The 23314-nt window shown below is 42.1% G+C and overlaps 1 protein-coding gene and 1 long non-coding RNA gene across 2 annotated transcripts in view; one reads left to right on the top strand and one right to left on the bottom strand.

The window, feature by feature from the left end:
• Window positions 1–23314, bottom strand: part of LOC118530372 (uncharacterized) — a 69556-nt gene that overhangs the window by 16895 nt on the left and 29347 nt on the right. The gene's annotated exons all lie outside the window — the stretch shown is intronic.
• On the top strand, window positions 35–22884 carry KCNJ16 (potassium inwardly rectifying channel subfamily J member 16). Its single transcript, XM_036083789.2, has 2 exons — window positions 35–370; window positions 21537–22884. Exon 2 carries the CDS (start codon window positions 21625–21627, stop codon window positions 22882–22884), a length of 1260 nt encoding a protein of 419 aa, XP_035939682.1. The 5' UTR covers window positions 35–370; window positions 21537–21624.

Raw genomic sequence — 23314 nt, forward strand, 5'->3', positions numbered from 1 at the left:
TGATCACAAGACAAAGATGTCGATGGGCGGGGAGGAAGGATATTTCTTCTAGATGCTTGTTTTCTGTAAGCCACCATTGGCAAGACTGTCTACTACGTGTAGGCATGGGAACCAGTTAAAGAAAGTGTTGATTCACTAGAGTGAAGCTGAGAACGCACTGGCCTTTGTGTGTGGTGAATGTGTCTGGAAAGGCAAAGAAGGACGAGATTCTCCTGTGGGGTTTCTCATCTCCATGGCGGAAGGTGCTGACAGCTTCAGAGAGAGCAAGAAGGCGCAGAGAAGAAAGGAGCCTGAGATGTGTAGTTGCGGCGCTCCGAGGAGATGAAAAGGACACGGGGTTTTAGCCTGAACTTCCTTATCTGTAACTAAGGTAAGACCATGTAGTGGGTTACGCAGTGATCCAAGCCTCAACTAATTGCTTGCCTGATCTTGATCTCCTTCTTGCTTGCGTGTACGCCTGCTAATAGGCACCTTGAGGGTGCTTCCTTTGGCTCTTTAATGTTGTACCGTCTATGGCTGGGAATAGTCTTTCTTTCTCTCATATAATCTCTGGGGAGTGCTGAACCAAACAGATTAAGAATGTGAGTGCCATTTATAGATCAGTTAAGGGAAGTAACATTCGGAGAGAGAGACTAAAAGCATGATGCCTTAGCCAGCTGAACATTACTTATTGACGTGGGGCAACATGGAAAAGGATGAGTCTTTTTTATCTCCTGTGGAAACAATCATTCGTAAGACCCTCTTTTTTGTAGGTCTCTGTCACTCTTCCAACTATTCCAAAGCGACAACAAAGTGGCATCGAGAATTTGAAAGGGTGTGTTAAAACACGCTGTCTTTGATTTGTAATTCATTGCATCCTTACAACTAAAAATAGAGATGGAAATACTGGAAAGTCTTGCTAGAAAAAAAGCAGCTAAAAGTTAACTCCAGTAAATAATAAGCTTCTCGAGCAGTGAAGTCTGGTGAGGTACAAAAAGCACTGGGCTTTCTAACTTTTTTAAAGGCTTTCTTCGACTCCTTGTTGTCTTTCGATTTGCAATCTGAACCGTTGCTATGGAGCAAATAGCATCTGTTCCATTCCATGCCTTCAGCTTCCCACTTGGCCGGTGGAAGGGGCAGAGGCTGAGATAATGCAGCTCGTCTACCTGGAAATTCCAAGATTGCAGAGATGCATGGCCATGGCTTCAAACATAAATATGTCTTATGGATGAAACTCCTGAAGCTCCTTTTTTAAAAGCCCCTTCCTGTGCTCTTTCTTTTATTTTTATGAGCCTTGACATAATGCTGAGAATTTAGAAGAAGCTGGGGATAATATCCCCAGGGGTTCTGAAAGCCCATAATCCTGCAGGTAGAGCCCAAATTGGCTGCTTATCAGAAGTGTGACCTTCCCAAGTTACTTAGCTTCTCTCTGCCTCCTGTTCAGACGCCTTTAATAATGCCTGTCTCTTAGATATCACTGAATCTCGTTCGATAGGGCATCTGGCACCAAGTGAGCACAAACTACGTGGAGACAATGGTTAATGGCTCCACGTTAGGGGGGAAACTGATGTAGACGTGATAGTGGGTTAATAGCTAAGCTCGGAGTAATATCTCAAATGACTTAACTCCAAGGAACGTACCCTCTGGTTCTCAGGCTTGAGAAAAGGCCAGACAATTGCAATTTCATCATAAGGAAGGTAGGCTACTGTTGCATTGTCCAAGGTAGTAGTCCTGGCAATTTATACCAGCCTCCACCTGCTTCTGACTTGGCTTTCTGACCAGCAGTATTGAACATTCAGACATCCGCATTCCAGCCCTGGGCCTCACCTCTTTGATGAGCCCAGTCTCTGCAGGCCAGCGATGGCAGGGCAGGTCAGGGAAGATATGTTGTGCCAGCATGGCGGGTAATGGAAGCCAACGAGAGAATGACGGGTGTTCTTTGGTGTGGACCTAGTTTAATGAAGGTGAATCAGTCATTTCACATTTTGATCTCTTAAAATCAGAACAGCTGTCTCTCGCATGGTCACAGTAGCAGCTTCAAATCAGCCGGGGCAAAGTTCCTAGTTTGTCCGAGTGCTAAGCTTCAGGTGAAAACTACTGACATTTATGGGACACCTACTCGTTGACAATGGTATCTGATTTAATTCTCTGAATTACCCTTTTTGAAGGGATGGGGATCAAAGAGGTAAAATAACTACTCTGAATTCAGCTAGGTACATGGTGGAGATGAGATGCAAAGAGAAATCAGTCTGACTCCAAAAATCAAATCTAAAGGATGAAGGCAAAGGCACTCTTTTGTTTCCATTATATAAATAATATCTCTGGAATGATAGGTTGTGATAGGCCCTTCTAAGACCAGACCATCAGAACCTGAATTTGGTTCACCTATAAGAGATGGTCTGCCCAATCTCACAGCGGGACTCAGGGGCATCCTGGAACACAAGATTGAACTGATCCAGAAGCATTTCCTGCCCTTGGAAACTTCCCTGTCAACCATTATCCTGGGTTTTCTCTAATTTTTTTTTTTCTAAGAAAAATTCATGATCCAGGCAGAGGGTTTTTTGTTTGTTTGTTTGGTGTTTTTTGGTTTTGTTTGTTTTTAGTTTAGGGCATGCACAGAAATAGCACAGAAATACAGAGTGAAAAGAAAACAGATCAGCTAAAATAAAGTCAGTGCAATGAACAAAAAACATGGGTCAGTATGATCTTTTCTATTGTTATGAAATATGGCTGATAAGATTTAAAACAAATTAGAAGACTCAAGTGTTTTTACTTTAAGGAGACAATGAGGTCTTTCTGACACTTTATGTTTAATCCTCTTGGACAGTCTTTCACCACTATTCATCTCATAGATTTGGAGTAGATGCTATTTACTAGTTAATGAAACATAACACAAAATCCTTAAATCTTTGTGAACAAAAGAGACCTTCAGAGTTACATAGTTGAAACCTCCTATCAAATTCAGGAAACATCTATATATTCTTCAAGCTGATCACCCAAATTCTGAGTAGAGAGTCCTAATCTTCACAATAAAATAGTCTTGGTGCAGGTATTAAATCTGCTTCCCACACCCAGACCCTTGCCCCACGCTCTGTAGCATCACACAGCAAACTCCTTTCTCTCTTGATGGATAGAAATGTCCCATCTCTGCATTCAAGCCGATGAACTCCTTGGGGCAGAGTCATGTGATGATCTCAGTACAACTAGTTCACAGTACAAGGGATATAGTTGGTACTCAGCAAAGGTTTTGAACACATGAGTCTGTATTTTCTTCGATGTTTTCTTCTTCTTCACTTCTTCCTATGCTCCACTTCTGACCATGATAGTGACTTCTCTTAAAAAGCAAGATACCCAGAGTTGAACATTACACTTCAGATATGAATTGTCTCCAATGGAACAAACTTTGATGACTTTCACTGGAAATTCTGTGTGGATGAAAAACTATTTTTGTTGAATTTTTGCCTTGATTTTCTGGGAAGATGTGTTTTTAAGCTCATTTAAGCTTTCCTAAGTGCTCACCTCTGGGCTTGAGACTGATCAGCTTTGAGGGAAATCATTTGCCTACATTTCCCTGCTGTGAATTATTCCGATCCCTAGAACTAAGGGCATTGACCCTACACACGTGCACTTCTGCTCCCGGTTTTGAGATGGGTCAATCCATAGAGCACCTAAGGGGTTCTAAAACACACCTTACGGGACTTAGCCTGTATCTCTTGCAGTTAGCTCTACTCTGAACCTGTGCCCAGTCATAGTGACTTTTTCCCCCCTGAGATCAGGTCCAGAGACCCCCTTTCATCCTGATTCTGTTTCTAATAGCTCCTCTTCTTAAGGTTTCAAACTTAAGTTGTGGAATGGTATGAATCTCTTGTAGTCTCCACCTCCCCCCGCCCCAATATTTACTCTCTGTGTGACCCTGGATAGATCTACCAAACTAGTTCAGCTTCAATTCTGCATCCTTAACATGGGGATGATGCTGACAACTGGTTGCCAGAATTTGGAGAAAAATTAAACAGATACATGGACATACAGTGCCTGGCACTTAAGACGGGTTTCTTTTCAGGCTGAGGATTGTACCTGACCCTTACCCTTTCTCTGTCGGGAGCCCAGATCCTAAACCCCAGCTCCACACCTAGAGCCCTGCGACTTTGGGCTATCCCTCTTTAATGTGAATGCTTGCCTGCCCAAGTCCGAACTTGCTGCCTCTTCTCACTTCTCTTAAATTCCCCACCTCTGTGTGTTCCCTTCTTTGTCGTCCCTTGGCCTCTCCCTGGGTGGCTGTTAAGCTGATAAACTGTAATTCTTTTCTCTCTTTATTCTCCTCCTGCAGCTCAGCTGAAGTTGTGTTCTTCAGCAATTGCGTAGCTGGGCCTGCCTCCAAGCACAGCTAATGCCCCACTCCAGCAATCCTAAGTCCTTAGCTTTGACCTTAAGACTCTGGCCATTGTATTACCTATATCCACATATATCTGATTTGATACTTAGAAAGACATTGCTATCTTCTCCCTAAGTAAGTGCTCACAGCCATTTGGGGTGACTCTTTCCAAAGCTTCCCGGGCCCCCATCCTGAGAGCAAGAAGCTTTGACAGTGATGCTCTACCACCAGCCGCTTGGTCAGCCGTGGCCAACACTCTCAAGCCTAGAAGACTCAGAACATGCTGTCGTTCACCTACAATGTTACAAGATACCTCTCCGGAGTGGAAGGCGCTACTTCTACCTAAAAATTCTGGCCTGTAATGGGCAATACGTTCTTTACCCTTGTGGAGTTTCTTTTGCCATAAAGATGGAATTGTGTTTTTTCCCATCCCAACCTTAGGTGGTTTTGCATTCTTTTATGAGATGGTCAGGTCGGGTCCCAAGAGCGGACAGCGTCAAGGCTCAGGAAAGCACAGTTTATTATACTCACAGGCCCTCAAGACAGGAAGCTCAGCACTCAGCACAGGGCCACAAGGGAAAGACCCCAGGGTGGTCGGAGGACAAAAGACAGGAGTGAGGGGATGGTCGAAGCCATGACCTTTATAGGGATTTGTGTGGAGAAGGTAAGGCAGGACAGGATGCCTAGTTTAGTATTGGCTAGTTTAAATAATTTTGGTGGGCTTTGGGCTATGGGAGTGGTCCTTAGCTCCTTGATACCTGGCCCTAGGATGACTAAGGCAGAAGAATATTGCCCCCTTGAGTGTATGGGCCAGATGGATGAGATAGGGCTCTGCATCAGTTATTATCATCAGAAGCATCTTCCAGCCAGGGTCCTTTGTTATCTCTAAGAATTTCCTAGCCCTAGGAGGGGCAGTCTCTCCCCACAGAATGTTGTGTTGTTTTGTTTTGTTTTCCTTTTTTAGGACGTCAAGATATCAAAATACACAGACAATTTAAAAATATTTACAATGCATAGATATTCTTTCATCACTGATTTGACCTGACAAATAGACTCTCCTCAGTCATTGGTTATGGCATGAATGTCTCTTTATTTTAACGTTGCTGGGCTGCCACTGACAAAAAGCTCCTTCTGTTTTGGGTCCCTCTTCCCTACACCTGCCTCCCCATATCTAATAATCACCATAATCATATGAGAAGGCAGATTTCCGAGTGTCCTCGAAGAGAGCAAGCCCAGGTTCTGTCTTCCCCAGTGGAAATGGCCTTTGCCTACTTAGAGGGATTCATAAACAATCTAGAGCATGTGTGGAGGGGAGGTGGGGGTGTTGATTTTCTAACTCATAGATCAGGAACCAGACTGACAGACACACACCCTCCTCTCCAGCGCTGAGTCTTTATGATTAGGACTGATCCCTCCATAAGAGTCAAGCTACTGGCTGCACAAGGAATTCATACCAAAATAAGTCTGTGTTCTTTGGATCCAAGCAGTAGGAAGCGTTATCCTTGCTGCTTTCCTCAGGATGCTCTGTGACATCATCCACACTAGATTGTTTTTCCCTTTGTGTTCAAACACTGGCTTCATTCCAAAGGGCGTCCAAAGCCAACAAGCCCACCCACTGGCGGTGTAATCTCACAGTTGGAAACATTCCTCTCCATGAAAATGCAGCGCCCAATAAGCTTTCATTGACAGCATTCCCCAACACCCCCCCCACCCAGCTCTGAATTTCCTCTTTCCTTGCTGACACTTCTTAATGGTTCGATGAGGTGGGATTATCCTGGTTGATAGTCATTTATGCTCGTGTATCCTGGTGTGCACATCAAGGGCTGATCTTATCTGTAAAGTGGGTAGATATATGTCAGGAAAGCTTGAAAACAACCACAGATGCTGAAATATTTCCCTACAACTCTGGTGTTTGGACTTCCAGGAATAGCACACAATCTCCCTGATTCTAGAAGATCTGGCTCGAGCCTTATATACAAAAAAAAACATGTACATCCAAGAGCATGACATTAACCTTTATGCACCACTTATAATCTAGTTATGGAGACCTGGGCTGAGGCCTACTTCTTTAGTAGACAACTTCATCTCTCTAAGCCTTAGTTTGTTAATGTGCAAAGCATAAAGGATATAATAAAATTTGCTTTTCAGGATGGCTGTTAGGATGAAGGGAGCGTGACACAGCATTGAGACTCGGAAAGAAAAGATCCAGCTGGACTGAGGGGAAGATGTCACTAAAAGTAGAAGCAGGGAGCACACAGAGAAACCTTGATTAGCATCACAAATTGCCTATTGGCTGGAACCAAGGTTGCACCACACTGAGCTCCTTGATGGTGTTTTTTGACTTCCTGGCCATCATTGTTTAGATAATTGAGATTTTTATTAGTCCTGTTCTATTGAACTGACCGTAAAGTCTCCTTGGGGAAAGGGACTAGGGAAATACGCCTCCAGATGGGCAAGGTCACAAATCCCAATGTGTTGTTTCCATACAAAGAGTGCTCTTTGATTCAAATGACCAGGATAGAGGACATGAAGGGCGCTGCTGAGGTGGGGAAGTGGAGATCAGTTTTGCTTGTTGGCACGGGCATAGATCTTGTGTTGCCAAGGCAAGCCTGGGACCAAGAACTTAAGAACCAAGTGGAAGTTCTGTGTTGGTGGTGCTGGAGAGGAAGGGGTGGGGCCTTTGGTTTTCACGAGATTTTAGTGCCATTTAGCCAACTATGAATGACTAATAGGACAAATATTCCCTCAGCCTATTATGTTCCCTTTCTTAAATGTTTGTGGATATGGAAGCTGGCACGGGCCTGTTCACAAGTTGTTGAAAATCTGCCGTTGAGGATTGGTTTGTAATTTTTTTTTTCAATGAGGGCATCCAATCTATCTCTCTACTGGAAAGTCACATGAAATTTGGAAGTTCAAATGCCAATGATGTTTACATTTCTCAGTTAAAAAGCCAATATTTCTTCCTCTGCTCCTAAACTCTATGAATGGAAAAAGCTATTTTAGTTCATAACATATTCTTTCCATTAAGATTTTAAACTTCAGCAGTACTGCCAAGACTCATCTGTTGAATGAGTTTTTCATAAATGTTATCTACCAGACATGGGTGCAAAGTGGCATTTTTATGAAGTTGAAGCAAAAGGTGATTATATTACCAGAGAAAGCATTCGTTTCCATCCCGTCCTCCAATCAGTCTCAAATGAAGAGAGGCCATGTTGGCTACAGTTACAATTGTATGAATAATTTTTAATAAAATCAGTAGCTAAAAATTGTTGAATTTTCAAAACACATTGGAAACCTTCTTACATATAGCTGTGCTGTGTACATTCTTGGCTAAGAATGAATTTAGATTTCGATGTGGGAAATCTATTTGTTCAAACCAAGCGCCACTTAAATTTCCATAGGCAGATTATCTGCTGGATGAATTAGCCCAAGAAATTAAAAATAAAAATTCCTAAACTGCCTTTTGCTCAACTGCCCAGAATGTTCCCCTTGATTACATCCTGCCTGTCTGATAGCTTGAATTCGCGGAACAGAAAAATCATTTTAATAGCCTGCAAAGTACAGAAATGGGGCATTCTTTCCAAAGCATATGATTTATTCCAAGCCAAATGCAAATTGATTTCTCATTGCTTTCCTCCTGTGACTTATCTATAGCACCATCTTCCTTCATTAGCCTAGAAAATCAAGAACTAACCAGAAAAGCAAAATGCTGGAGAAGCACCTTTGCACCTTAGATGCTGGGAAGGTCTCAAACCCAACCACCTTTCTTTTGGATTTACAGCATAATGCCACTTTATTATTCTACTATAGATACCTCTGTTCTTCAGCGGGTTGACAAGATGTCTGTGGTATACTTGGCAAATGGAGGCTCCTCCAGGGCAGTAATAGTCCTCATAATGCTCAGTAATAGCCCTCACAATGCCTCAGATATAGTTGAATTTTAATCGAATTGAAGAATACACTAAGGTTGTTTCCACGATTTTTTTCTAGCTCATTACAGGCATTGATATAGTTTAGCTAAATGAAACGGTCTCTTTTACGATGAAGGTTTAAATATCTTAGCATAGGTGTCCCCATCTGCCCCACACTGAACTCCCTAGTGTCCATCAAGATAAATATACTGGGAATAGTATCACTTCTCTTTTTAAGAGATCTATTACTAATTTGGGTCACCTCTGTTTGCATAGGCATTCATAGATAATAGAATCAAACCTTCCAACTCAGGGTAGGATAATTCATTCTGCTTCTATAACACTGTAGTGGAGACAGAACTATAACTGGTGGAGAAAGTATAAAAAACAAAATGCATGGAAATTCAAGAGTCTATCAAATACTCTAACTTCCATCAGCTACTTAAATCTTCTATTATCTGTGATAAATGGCAATGTTTTTTTGCCAAGTACCCTTGAAAAGGCACAGGCTAATAGAAAGCTAATCTCCTGTAATAGGCAACAGGGAGCTCAAGGTACTGCCCCAGTAGGCTACCTATCTGGATCTTCCCAGGGAGATCTTTTGTCTTACATTTTAAAGGCCTTTTCTCAATTTATCCATATCCACAAGGGACAATGGAAATTGAGATAACAGCCAATAACAGTTGCTTTCTTTTCCTCCTCAAAGAAGATGTCCTGAGTTTTCATTTTGACAGCTTAATGTAGAAACTCGATCATTTAAAGGGTAAAGAAGTTATAGACACTATTCAGGGAGTTCCTGGTCCACTAGCAAATCATGTGTGTGAGTTCAGTGATTCCCAGATTGAATAGGCCAATCAGTAGATTCTCTGTGCCAAAAAGGTCAATTTGCAGGCAGTTTGCACAAAATGGGAAAATGCCAACAGAGAGATAGGACTGGGTTTTCTGTTGGCATGCCATAAATACCAAACTTGAAGAAGGTCAAAAGTCATGGCACATATGTTTTCCATAGATGACATTTGTTTTGGAATGCACACCTAGGTTCAACCAAAGCAGCTCCCAAACCAGACTATGTGGAAGCTACTAAAGGTCAGTCATAGGTAACCTGGTATTTAATGACTGAGCCACCCAGGCGCCCCTGGTAACCTGGCATTTAGAAAGCAAGGTGGGTGACTAGAACATAATGACTCCTATTCTTAATGATACTTGTGGCTTTTCTGGGCAGATCTGCCATGTCTCCCTGAAGGTTATGTCCAGACAATTAGATTCTAGAAGGGAACTTTCAAACAAGTCTGGGAAATTACCAATCTAATAATTTATGGTTAAAGAAAATGGCAGCCTCTCTCTCTCTCTCTCTCTCTCTCTCTCTCTCATCATTTAGCTCTATACTTGAATGGACTGTAGTCATAGCTAGAAGCACTGAAATTAAATATGTATTGAGTACCAGCACTGTGAAAGGAGATTTGGGAACACAACTTCATTTAATCTTCATGGCAATTGTATGATTTGCATTTTTCAGATGGGCAAATCATGGCTCAAAGAGGATAAGACACTTATGCACAAGTGCCTAGTCTCACTAATGATTAAGCAGATATCTGAACTCAATCTTAGTGTCTCAATTCTTGAAATGCTAAGATAGTAGATCTCTATCTTGAGGATATATAAGAATCAACTGGGGCTGGGGAGAGGGGGAAGGGGATCAAAATGATTGAGGTGAAGTCCAAGGACCTGCAGGTGTAACGTTCTCCCCTAGGATTTTGCAAGCAGGTTGGTGGTAGACTACACTTTAAGAAACACTGCTATGTTCTACTGCTTGCGGAGGTATCTTAATGAGGTTTTGGAGTTCATGAAAATGAATTATTAAGAACTGGCTAGGGCCATCTATTTAGGTAAATCTACATCATAAACATCTGACTGCCCTTCTTAAATCCAACCATTTCAAAGGACCATTTCCTTGGGTCTTAAAATCTAACAACATAGGGCTTAAAGTAGTAAAGTTGCAAAATAGCACAACTTTTAACATTTTCTTTCCAAAGTTATTGAAAATATTAAGATAAAAGAAAGATGCCTAAAACAGACTTTGGTATATCCAGCCAAGAAATGAAGGTATTAACAGTTTAATATGTTTTGGAATGGGGAAGGGAGAAAAGCGGGCACCGAGAGGGAGGATTGCATTTGATGCCTGTTTAATTTTAACTTTGCTTTATGTATCCCTGATTTGTTACCAACTGCTTTCATGATTTCTGCAATTGGTCTCCAGTGGCCAAATCTGACCCGATTCCCTCTCCATCCCAACCCCCCCCCCCCCCGTTTTAAATGAGATCTGGTTTTACTTAGATGAATTAAATGTCACTATATTTGTTTCTGTGAATTGTTCCAGCAAAAATTACAGCATCAATGTCTGACTTTAAATGTCTGTAGGACTGTCTGCCTCTCTGGGCTATTTATAGTTGCCTTTTAAAGGCCCTAATAAATGCTTTTAGATTGCTATTGGTTTGCTTTCCCTTTGTGGAGCCTCAGAATTAGTACCAACTGAAATTACCTGCTTTTCTTTCTTTGCTAAAGCAATGCATGTTCACTGTAAAATATAAATAAGCAAAGAGAAGAAAAAGGAAGAGCAAAAAATCATCACACCAGACAGAGAGGGCCACAATTAACATTTTGTTGTACAGCATTCTGTTATACCAAAAAAAAAAAAAAAAAAAAATCATACAAGCTGTTTTACAGCTCTTTTTTTTTTTTTTTTAGCCCTGTTTTATTTTTTCCACCGGATGATATGTTTCACAATGTTTCTTATTCTACTCCATCACTTTTAATGGCTATATTAAAAGTACCAAGTAATATTATGATTGTACCATTATCTATGAAACAATCCCACATTTATTAGATGGCTAGGCCAGGGCCAAAATTTGCTACTACGAATAGTTGTACAAATTAGCCACGTCACTATGCTCATCCATGATAGTTTCTTTAGGATAAACTGACACAAATGGAGTTGCTGGATCAGAGGCTGTTGCAAACTCCTAGATGCCACATCGTGCCATCTTACCTCCAGAAACAGCTCAAATTAAATAGCATAATATATATTATATTTGAACATATCATTAAAATGACGATATAATTACATGCATCAGTGTTGGGAGAACCACACTTCTAATAATGCAATCGTTGCTTTAATAAACTTTACGAAATACTTCTTAGTGCCAAGCTCATTTTTTTTTTTTTTTCCAACTCCAGATTTCCGGAGTTCTGCAGCACAATTACGGGCATTAGCATAGTGAAATCTGCAGTCCTAGGGAAGCTGCTAGCCTGAAGTAAACAGTATGATATATATATTTTTTAACTATGTGTGAACTGGAAGCTAGGATGGGGAGAAGCAAGGTAAATGGAAGGAACTGAGAGCTGATGTTTGCAGAACCATCAGCATTGATGTTTTAACACTTCGAGGAATGCTGATGCTTTTACTAGGACTAAAATCTCCTTAAGGATGTATTAGTTCATTCCTTCAGTGTCTACTTAGTGAGTACCTGCACGTTATGTGTTACTCTGGCTGTTGGAGCTGCAGTAGCAAAGAAGTCAAGGGGATCTTTTTTCACGAAGCTTACAACCTATTCCATGGCGCCATCCAGCCAACAAACAAGTCATCAACCAGTCGCGGCAAGCGTTTTGAAATGAAAATCATGTTTACGATTCAGAAAATAAGGATGTGGGGGAGGATTTTCGTTTACCTCTTCTTCAGACATGGCCTCTCTGAAAAGGTGACATTGAAGAGGAGACTTCAGTGATGAGAAGAAGTCACGCAGGCAGAAAAGGAAGTACAAAGGCCCTGAGGCAGGAATGGGCTGGTGCGTTAGAGTGGAATTTAGCAGACTCTTTCTGTAAAGAGTCAGATCATAAATATTTTGGCTTTGTGAATCACATTGTTTCTGTTGCAACCACTCAAGTCTTAAGTAAGTAGCTGCAGACAATTTTATAAATAATGGTCTGAATGTTGTGTTCCAATAAAACTTTATGAAAGTGACCAGTGAGCCAGATTTGGCCCTTAGACTATAATTTTTGGACCTTTGTGTTAGTGAAAGAGGGAGACACAGTGACGCTAGAGAGTGGACAGTAGGAAGGAGAATGGTAGGAAGTAATTTCCAGAGGTGAGCAGAGGTCAGAGATATCTGCTCTGCCTACAGTACAGATTATGCAAATTCCTCTAACTGCAGTGGGAAGACTGGGAAGATGCTGGAGGGTTTTAAGCAGGAGAGTGACATGTTTTGATTTTATTTTTAAAAAGGGTAGATAGAAATATGACAAGGGCAGAAAGAGAAAATCTCTTAGGGGTCCGTTGAATACGTGGGGGCTTTGACTACCAGGAGACATGATTAGATTTAAGATCTACTTTGAAGGTGAGCCCACAGGACTTGCTGCTGGTTTATGTGATGGGAGTAAGGGAGAGTGATTAGACCATACTCTTGCATCCGGGAGATATTTTTAAAATGCAAATGAAACTGAAGTTTAACTGAATTTTCTCTGTTTCAAGCGATGAAAACTATCCCTGGGTAACACAAGCAGAAGAGAATATTATTGGAAAAGTAACAGGTAGCTTATAGCATCAAAGGAAGGATGAAAAGAGGACACCTGATATGAGCAGAAGCAGGGAGCAGGACGAAATGAAAATCTTATCTCAGGAGCTGTCTCCCCGGGAGCTGTGACTTGTGCCCTTCTCAGGAGCCACTTAGATGCTCAGCCACACCAGTGACCTCCTGACTCCATGTAGTTGCCCGGAATAATAGGCTTCGGCATCCTTGCATCACCGCCTCAAGAAGCAGTCTTGTTTGTGAAGTTCTGATTGGTCACTCCAAGGTCATGTGACTCTGCTCCAGGTGCAGGTGAAGAAACATTCCGGTGATAAGTGGCTTCTTCCATTTGCACCGCATCATCCTAAACCTAGCCACCATCCTCTCTTTTTTTTTTTTTTTTTAATTTTTTTATTGTTACGTTAATCCCCATACATTACATCATTAGTTTTAGATATAGTGTTCCATGATTCATTGTTTGTGCATAACACCCAGTGCTCCATGCAGAACGTGCCCTCCTCAATACCCATCACCAGGCTAACCCATCCTCCCACCCCCCCTCCCCTCTAGAACCCTCAGTTTGTTTTTCAGAGTCCATCGTCTCTCATGGTTCTTCTCCCCCTCCGATTTCCCCCCCTTCGTTCTTCCCCTCCTGCTACATTCTTCTTCTTCTTTTTTTCTTTCTTAACATATATTGCATTATTTGTTTCAGAGGTACAGATCTGAGATTCAACAGTCTTGCACAATTCACAGTGCTTACCAGAGCACATACCCTCCCCAGTGTCCATACCCCAGTCACCCCATCCCTAGCCACCATCCTCTCTTACCTGATCATTGAAATGCCTTCCTGGGTTACTCCCCGCGTCAGCTTTTAAATTTCTCCAACCGATTTTCCACTGGATCGTCAGAGTGGTCTTTTGAAAAATGGAAATATTATGCTGTGCTCTTAGTGAAGGTACTTCAATTGCTTTTATTGCTCTTGGGAGAAAGACCCAAATCTTAAATTCTCCCACTAGGTCACTTATGCTCTGTCTCGAGCTCTCTTTCCAGCTTCGACTACCCCCCCCCCCCCCGCCCCACGCCTCCACTGCCTGAATTCAGTTCTTTGGAAAGCATGCCCTATGCATCCTTGAGTCACAAAGCCTTTGCAAATGCTGTTTATCTGCCTGGGAAACTCTTTTTCTCTTTCTTCTTATTTGGTTAACTTGTACTCATTTTACAGATTGTAGCTCAGACAGCCATCTCTCCCAGACTAGATAAAGACCCAGTATTATAAGCTATTGCAAGAAACAGAGGAGAAATATGTATTCAAGTTAAGGGTTAAACAGAGGCTATAAATAGGGACAGCTTGCAAGATGCTGGCCATGGTACTCTTTTATATTATGCCATTCATTCTCTACCAAAAGGTTTTGAAAGAGTCAACCATTGTCCCTATGTTTTATTTATTTTTTTAAAAGATTATATTTATTTGAGAGAGAGTGAGAGAGAGCAAGAGCGAAAGAGAGAGCACACCCAAGGGGAAAGGCAGAGGGAGAAGCAGGCTCCCCACTGAGCAGGGAGCCTGATGTGGGGCTCGATCCCAGGACCCTGGGATCATGACCTGAGCCGAAGGCAGACACTTAACCGACTGAGCCACCCAGGCGCCCTGTCCCTATGTTTTAAATCAATAAAAGGAAGCTGAAAGATATTTGTAAGATGCAGCTGAGATGTGGTAGAACCATGACTAGAATCCAAGTCTTTGATCCCCATACTTTTGTCCTTTAACAACGCTAATGTAAGACCAACCATAATATGGAGCATGGACGGGACCCACGGTAGCAGGAGAAGGGTTATTTACATTTCAGGTTCGAGCTATCGCTCTGTATGAAAGTAGCAAGAGATGAGTTAGAAGGGTGTTACGTACACCAGGTAAAACCAGGTTTTTACCTGATCAGGAAAGCCTGATTTCAGTGATAAAAATGCAGATGAGCTCCTGCAATGATAGGTTCCTGTGAGAATGAGGCCTTAAAAAAGCTTAGAACAAAGGGCGCAGCATCCAGAGTACACCTGTAAATAGCGAGAGCCTTAACAACTAGATAGTGACTGTGTCTCAAACAAGCAAAATAGGACGGAGAACAAGGCCCAAGTTGAGAACATGTTTACCGAAGGGCACAGGCAGGAGCAGTGACGAGCATGCTCTCACTTGAAGGTCAAGTCCTTCACCAAACGCTCTCTGATCACCCTGGCCAAAAGGCAGCCTCCCTCCTTGCTCCAGCCATTCTCCACGTTAATGCTTCATTTTGACAGCCCTCAAAGGCACGTTCCACAGAAGCAAGACTCTTACTAATTCCTAAAGTGGGTGGTCCTGGCACACAGTGGGAGCTCGATTAAAAACAACAAAAAAAGACAAAAGAATGAAGACAGCAACAAATTCTCATTGGAGAGTTTTAGAGATCACTGGGTGCCACCCAGGCACCCCAGCACAAAACTTTCTTAAACTGATTCAGGAGAAATTGTAGAGTTATATCAGATCCTCTTCTGCACCAAGAGGAAATTGAACTGTGGTCTTTAAAAGGACATAAGATCTCATGATACCCAGCTTCTGTGACCAACCCAGATACAGCGCAAAGTAAGTTCTGAGCAACTCAGGCTGGTATGCACTCAAGACAGGGATGGGCTGATTATCACGATAAGAATAAGAGAAACCTTCAGAACCATCTTCGTAAAATGTGCCCATACCACTTAAGACAAAGAATAAACATGATAACCACCCTGTGAATTTCTTTAACCTGTTAACTTTGCCAAGCTTGTCAGTCTTGTTCCCTTTAGCTTGGTTGTTCAGAGGAAATAGCAATCCAATTTTTTTTAAGCAATACATTTTTAAAACTGAGTTGAAACCATGTGTATGCATATACATGCGAGTGTGTGTGCGTGTGTGTGTGTGTTGGGGGGAGGGGGTGCGCGTGCGTGCATGTGTGTTGAGGACAAGGAATAGGGGATTTCCCATTTGGTGACAGTTGTGAAAAGGAAAGCTAAATGATCTGGTCCCTGGAGCTTTGGGGAGCTAGTGGAAAGACAGAGAATTGGGCCACGTGGCTTAGTGGTGGGAAACAGTGGTGCCATCCCTGAGCTTAAGTAGAAATATCTACTGGGAGCCACATTGTCGGCCCTTCTGTCATGCAAGTGGAAAGCTCTTTGACAGGGTTCAAGCAGATGCTCTGATATTTTACAGCGGGGGAAACTGAGCCCTTGTAGGATTCAGACTCATGCAACAATTACTGAGTAATTAGTATGAGCTTGGCCCAGTGAAAGATGTCTTCCCAGTCCTTATCTCACTCAGACTCACAGTCACTCAGTAACATAGGTATTCTTATCCCTGTATCATGCATAAGGACACTGAGGTTCAGAGAAAAATTACTTTCCTAAGCCACTCAGGATGTTGGGGACAGACCTGGAACTGGAATCTGCCTCCCAATTCATGACTTCTCTGCAACACCAAAACACATTTTATTTCAGACTATTGCTTATTAAGGTAATTTGTTTTTAAGGCAGGATAATTCAGATTTATAATTCTTATTATTTTGGTATGATCTTGACATCCAGAAAATGGGGAAACATAATCCCAGCCTCTATTTTTTTCCTACTTCTTTATAAAACACAGCATCATTTGGGATGCAGCAGGATTTACAATCAGGATGTAGATATTACTTGCTCAAGAAAAAAATGGACTAGAAAGAGGCTCTCCAGGTAAAGTTACTAGCAATGTTGTAACACCAGACTTCTGCTTCTCCCTCCCAGGTCTGGATTCAGTTCAGTTGTTTGCTCATTGCATAGTAGAGAGCCCCCTGGCACAAAACTTTTTTTTTTTTTTTTAATTAGAGAGAGGGAGCGGGAGGGGCAGGGGGAGAGGGAGAGAGAAAATCTTAAGCAGGTTCCACGCCTAGCTCAGAGCCCGACGTGGGGCTCAATCTCACAACCCAGAGATCAGGACCTGAGCTGAAATCAAGAGTCAGACACTTAACCCACTGAACCACCCAGGCGCCCCAGCACAAAACTTTCTTAAACTGATTCAGGAGAAATTGTAGAGTTATATCAGAAAAGAGGTAAAATTCCTTGTCACTGAGAATTTGGACCAGGGTTGGAGGCTACGGTTGGGATGGAGAAGAGAATGGAGAGGTCAAAGGCTATAGCTTAATCGGAGACCTGCTTTGAGCGGCTGAGAAGAAACACGAGAACGCCATAGAATGTCAACAAAGGAGACATTGTTTGACATTCGGGAGACAGGGACTATTTGGAGAAGTCTGGGCAGCATCTAGTGGGTTCTGAGTGAAGCAGGTGTTCAGTGGCTGAATGAATAGCTCCACCTAACTGTGTCTGAACGTCTTCTGAGGATTTCAGGTAACACAAGGCTCAGGCGTAATTCTGAGGCAACAAGTTGTGGGACAGGTTTTGAGCAAAATAACCCCAACTTGTTTGGGTTCTGTCCTATCCCATTAACACCCCTCTTTCTTTCCTCCTTAGCATCCAGGGCCCACCCACAAGTGCCATCTGACTACACCTTCTCTCACTACCCGCCTGCCACCCCTGCCCTGGCCCCTCCATGCACCCCAGAGTGGCACCCAAGCCAGTCTCCAAAGACAATGACCTGCACACAGAATCTAGGCCACCCTTTCTACTCTCTGCCTCTTCCTCTCTGGTGTGTCCACTAAAATTTATCTCATTGCATAGTCGCCAGGAAAGTAACTTGATTACCAGTGACTTCATGTTAACTGATGGACATGCTAAAGATGGTACTTGTTAATATCACAGGCCACGGGCATTAATAATTGAATTTCACCAAAGATATTTAGAGCATTGTTTGTGGTGTGTCTCAAATTACAAAAAGCCAATTCGAATCACTATTAATATAAAGTAAGCAGATGCTAGAGACAAGATCGAATTTTATTTTTGAAGTTGACATGGGATTCCAAAGTTTTAACCATCACATTGCACCTTCAACGTGCTAATGAAAAGTTTTAGTTTGAAGAACCACCTGCAAGGGTAGTCTGCTTGGTAAAGAGATGAATTTGAGAGGATATAGCAAAATGACAGAGGGATTGCCTCAGAATGGGTGAGTCTGACTGAGGCACTTCTATGCATTGAGAAACGGGGACAGATATTCGGGATGGTCACTTGTTTTGCTGAAAATATTCCAAACTGTGTGTAGCCCATTTGAAACATGCTAAATCAGTAAAGGTTTCTCCTTGAATTCATACAACTATCTAGAACACTGAGGACTAAAAGCAGGTCCCATTAGTGCAAGTGGATTAAGCAGCTTTTTTTTTTTAAATGTCTGAACTTAATACAATGAGTAGCATCTGAGAATAGTCACTGTCAGAATTGGGTCTGCTGACCCCTCGAACTTTCTCTGCGTCGTCTCTGTGGGGTGGAGTAAATTGTAATGACTTTGATGGCATTCTCGGGAAACGACCCACCATCCTGACCCTGCCTTGCCTCTCACTCTAGCCACCTCTATATTAGAATTCCATGTCATGACAAAGAAATCGCAGTCTTTTTTCTGCCTTTGTCATTAACCACCTGGCAAAATACTTTGAAGCTGGTACAAAGTGGGACTGCAGATTCTGCATTTCCTTTAGCACTTTATATTCCATAATTTTGTCATTGCAGTGCTCAGATTCCCATTTTTAATAAAAAAAGGAATTTGGCCCCAATGAAATAGCCACCACCAGTTTCTAGAGAGCAAGGAGAACAACATGCAAAAAGAAATAGAGAAGTAGGAAGGTTGCAAATGCATTTTTGTGATGGAATGGAAGGTGATAAGATGGTTATGAAAGCACAGAGATGCTTTGAAAGCCAGGTTTTAATCCTAAGTAACACCACTGTTACACAAAGAATGTCCACTCAATAGGCAAGTCTTATCCTCTATTATTTAATAGCAAACAAGGGGAAAAGTGTTCAAATGAACACAACGTATGAAACAAGATATTAATAAATAGTTTGTCTAGTCATTTTGACAAAAGAGGGTCCATAAAATTCTTTGCTCATTGGGTAATCTGAGAAATGGTTAAGACTCAATACAATTAGTTTGGTTATAATCTGGCATTTAGCTTAAAGACAAGCGTCTTTTGGAAAATGTATCATTTACATGGTTGGAGAATCAAAGAATAGATGAATCAAGGTTCTGCCACCTGAACAGAATCTGAAAGCTTTTCTCTGGTTAAGTTGAAATGAATGAATGATCAATTCAACATGGTGGGCCGTGGTGGGGACACAGGGCATGGTGGGTTTAGGACAGAATTCTCACAGAATTCTCATGATTACACTATTCAGAAACAAACTTTGCACATTCTCAAATTTGCTCAGTTACAGCTTATATTAATTGAAAATTCATTCCCCAATTAGCATACCATTGAAGGTGTTTTTAAAATGGCTTGTTTATAACAGTTGGCACCGCTGGAATTCACACTGCATGCCATTTCAAATAAAAACCTTTCTTTTTTCTTTTGGCAGCAGAAAAGAGCAGAGTCACACAGTAGCTCTTGATTTATGAATTGTGCTTTCTTATTCTCAGACTCTCACAGTGTGTGCTGTTCCCTTTAAGGAACGCGATTGGAAGCATTTAACAGGGAAACAATTCTATCTCCACATCTACTTTTTTTAATTTGAAGTCATATGGGCCTTTGATTATAACAGGTCCCATTCTCATGCCTGCAACAATCAGGTAAGAGAATGAAGACCCAGAAACCTTGAGCAGCTTCTTGTGTTTGTCAAGTGTCATTCGATGACAAATGGGACAGGAACCTGCAAGAATGATATATGTTGTGTGCAAAATTTGTGGAAACATTTTACATTCAACATTCCGGTAAGCATTTTGTCAGCCCTGGGTCACATCCTGAAATTATACAACCGTCTCCCCCAAAACCCGGTTGAGGACAAAAGAGGGAATGTAACTACTCAAAGCAAATCTGGAGGATGAGTGGGCAGAGTGGCTGGGGGTGCGTGGATGGACAGAGAGAAACTCGTACACGCCTTACAGCATTTTCTGGCTGAAAGCAGAGTTCATCCTTGCAGTGGTCCACCAAACAAAGTGTTTATTGTGAAGTGGGCCTGATCCCTGGAGAAGAAGAAAAGTGATTCCTATTGACTGGAAGGAAATTAACTCTTTCCTCCCTTTTTCAGGGAAGGTGTTGGATAAGTACTTTGTGATTAATTTCCTTGGTCGGTTTCAAGGGGGGGTGGGTCTCAATGTCAGCAACAGTATTGACTCTTAACTGTAGTTTCCTTGCAGCGCTGGCTGGATTCTCTAGTGGGAAGTCTTTTCTCCCCCTTATCCTCCCTTCCCTCATCTAGCACAGGCAGGTTATGCGGAAAGCATATTCTAATAATTACTAAACCATTACATTGGGCTGCAGTGACTTTTTTTTTTTTTTTTTTGCATAGAAGTAACTAAAGACCATTTAACATTGAATTTTTAAAACTTACTTTCAGACTTGAGCTGGGAAAACCACTGGCCAATTCCAAGGATGATAAAAGCAATAGGAACTGTATGTTCTGCCTTGATCTTTTATTTTTTTATTTTTTTTTAAAGATTTTATTTGTTTGACAGAGAGAGACACAGTGAGAGAGGGAACACAAGCAGGGGGAGTGGGAGAGGGAGAAGCAGTCTTCCTGCAGAGCAGGGACCCCAACGCGGGGCTCGATCCCAGGACCCTGGGATCATGACCTGAGCCGAAGGCAGACGCTTAACGACTGAGCCACCCAGGCGCCCCCTGCCTTGATCTTTTAAAGATCGAATTTGGAGGGGAAAAAATGATTTTGCCTACGGATGGCCGTGAAAGCGTCAGGAATATGCTGCAGAGCTGGAGAGAAGAGTCCAATTGTAGTATGCTCCCTTTAAGAGGGAAACAAGATTAGAACTTTGGCAAATTTTCGGCTTCTATTCAGAGGGAAAGAGAAGAGATGGCAGTGTCCAGAAAAAAAAAAAAAAAAAGAAAAAGGATGGTTGTCCTGAGACAAAAGCAAAAGCAATTTTATACCTATTGAAAGCTTACCTGGGCGTGGTTTTAACTCCTCTGGGGTTAAGAACATTTTTGCCCTCTTAAAACTAAAGGAGCTAGGGGAAAGGACTTGAACCTGAGAGAGTGTCGCCGTCAGTTCTGTTCCGTCCTGGGAAGTACAGGAGGAAGAGAAACCTCGGGGGAAGAGAGAGAGGACCTGGCAGGGGCCGAAGGGGAGGGTCTGTGGCAACCAGTATGTAAGTTACATGTCATTATGAAGGTAGTGATGCTTCCTAGCATCCTTCTTAGAAAAACCATCTGACTTCAACAGTTAGAAGGCTTATAACCGTGCTAGACAAATATCTGAATTCTAGTTTGCCTTTCTACATTAAAGATTGCTTTGTGTTCTAAGCGCCCTCATGCCAGAAGAGTCTATAAAATTAAGACTTTTGTTTATGTCAGGTCAGAAAAGGTAGTGAGGCTTCATTTGGGATAATCATAGTGTTTACCCAAGCCTTTTGCATAGATAAAAATGTTATTTTCTCTAATTGCATATTTTGTTCCTATAATGACTGAGTTGAATTCTAAACTGAAATGAGTAATCAATACTGAATGTCTCTGTCGTTCAAATGAAGGCTTCGCCATTTCAGATGGCATAAAATTGCTTCAAATTTGGCAAATTACTATAAAGATGGAAATTAAAAGCTAAAGCATATTTAATTTTCTTTTTTTTCAGGTTTTAACTGAAAACTTAAATCAACAAATAGCCACAGAACTATTACTAGTACAAAATCCACCTGGATGCCTGAAGGAGAGAGGAAAGAATGAGCTATTACGGCAGCAGCTCTCCAGTTGTAAACGTGAACCCCAAATACCCGGGCTACCCCTCAGAGCACATCCTAGCTGAGAAGAGAAGAGCCAGAAGACGTCTGCTCCACAAAGATGGTAGCTGCAATGTGTACTTCAAGCACATTTTTGGAGAATGGGGGAGCTATGTGGTTGACATTTTCACTACTCTTGTAGACACCAAGTGGCGCCACATGTTTGTGATATTTTCTTTATCTTATATTCTCTCCTGGTTGATATTTGGCTCTATCTTTTGGCTAATTGCCTTTCATCATGGCGATCTGTTAAATGATCCGGACATCACGCCTTGTGTTGACAACGTCCATTCCTTTACAGGGGCGTTTTTATTCTCCCTTGAGACCCAGACAACCATAGGTTATGGTTACCGCTGTGTCACCGAAGAATGCTCCGTGGCGGTGCTCATGGTGATCCTTCAATCCATCCTGAGCTGCATCATAAACACCTTCATCATTGGAGCTGCCTTGGCCAAAATGGCAACCGCTCGAAAGAGAGCCCAAACCATTCGGTTTAGCTATTTTGCCCTCATAGGCATGAGAGATGGGAAGCTTTGCCTCATGTGGCGCATAGGTGATTTCCGGCCAAACCATGTGGTAGAAGGCACAGTGAGAGCCCAGCTTCTCCGCTACACTGAAGACAGCGAAGGGCGGATGACGATGGCATTCAAAGACCTGAAGTTGGTCAACGACCAGATCATCCTTGTCACACCAGTAACTATTGTTCATGAAATTGACCACGAGAGCCCTCTGTATGCCCTTGACCGAAAAGCAGTGGCCAAAGATAACTTTGAGATTTTGGTGACATTTATCTATACTGGTGATTCCACGGGCACTTCTCACCAATCCAGAAGTTCCTATGTTCCCCGAGAAATTCTCTGGGGCCATAGGTTTAATGATGTCCTGGAAGTTAAGAGAAAGTACTACAAAGTGAACTGCTTACAGTTTGAGGGGAGTGTTGAGGTTTACGCTCCCTTTTGCAGTGCCAAACAACTGGACTGGAAAGACCAGCAGCTCCACAACATGGACAAAGCACCTCCAGCCCAAGGATCTGGCACGTCAGACACCGTGGTCAGAAGAAGGTCGTTTAGTGCAGTTGCCATTGTCAGCAGCTGTGAAAACCCAGAGGAGACCACCACCTCCACCACGGACGAGTGTAAGGAAGCACCTTATCAGAAAGCTGTCTTGACTTTAAATAGAATCTCTGTAGAATCCCAAATGTAGTTCAAATTGTGATGACCAGGGTTACCCCGCAATCATTTTACTCTGTAGCCAGTCACCTTAAGGCAAGTAGTTATAAGCAGGGCTTTTAAGGAATGGTATAGCTATGTTCGATGGTGATAGGGGAGAAGAAGAGCAGGTTAAATCTGGTAAAAGATCATCTAAAAATTACATAGTATCCAATTGTGTAAACTTTTATTTATTTATTTTTTTTGTGCTAGCAAATTTGGTATTAGGGATGCTATTAAGAGCCTAACTGATTAACTTAAATTTCATCTCCTTGTCTTATATCACACACTTGCATCTTCAATTGGAGGTGTCATATTCAGTGATGGAGAACAAAGGTAGGATACTGGCATAAATAAAAATAGGAAGACAGGCAGCCAGCAGGAATAACAACTTTTTAAATGTATCAACATTGATAGTAGTTTCC

Source organism: Halichoerus grypus, chromosome 2 (assembly GCF_964656455.1).
Source record: "Halichoerus grypus chromosome 2, mHalGry1.hap1.1, whole genome shotgun sequence".
Lineage (NCBI taxonomy): Eukaryota > Metazoa > Chordata > Mammalia > Carnivora > Phocidae > Halichoerus > Halichoerus grypus.

Excerpts from the sequence above, each read along its gene's own strand:
- KCNJ16 (XM_036083789.2), top strand. The coding sequence starts at position 21,625 with ATGAGCTATTACGGCAGCAGCTCTCCAGTTGTAAACGTGAACCCCAAA.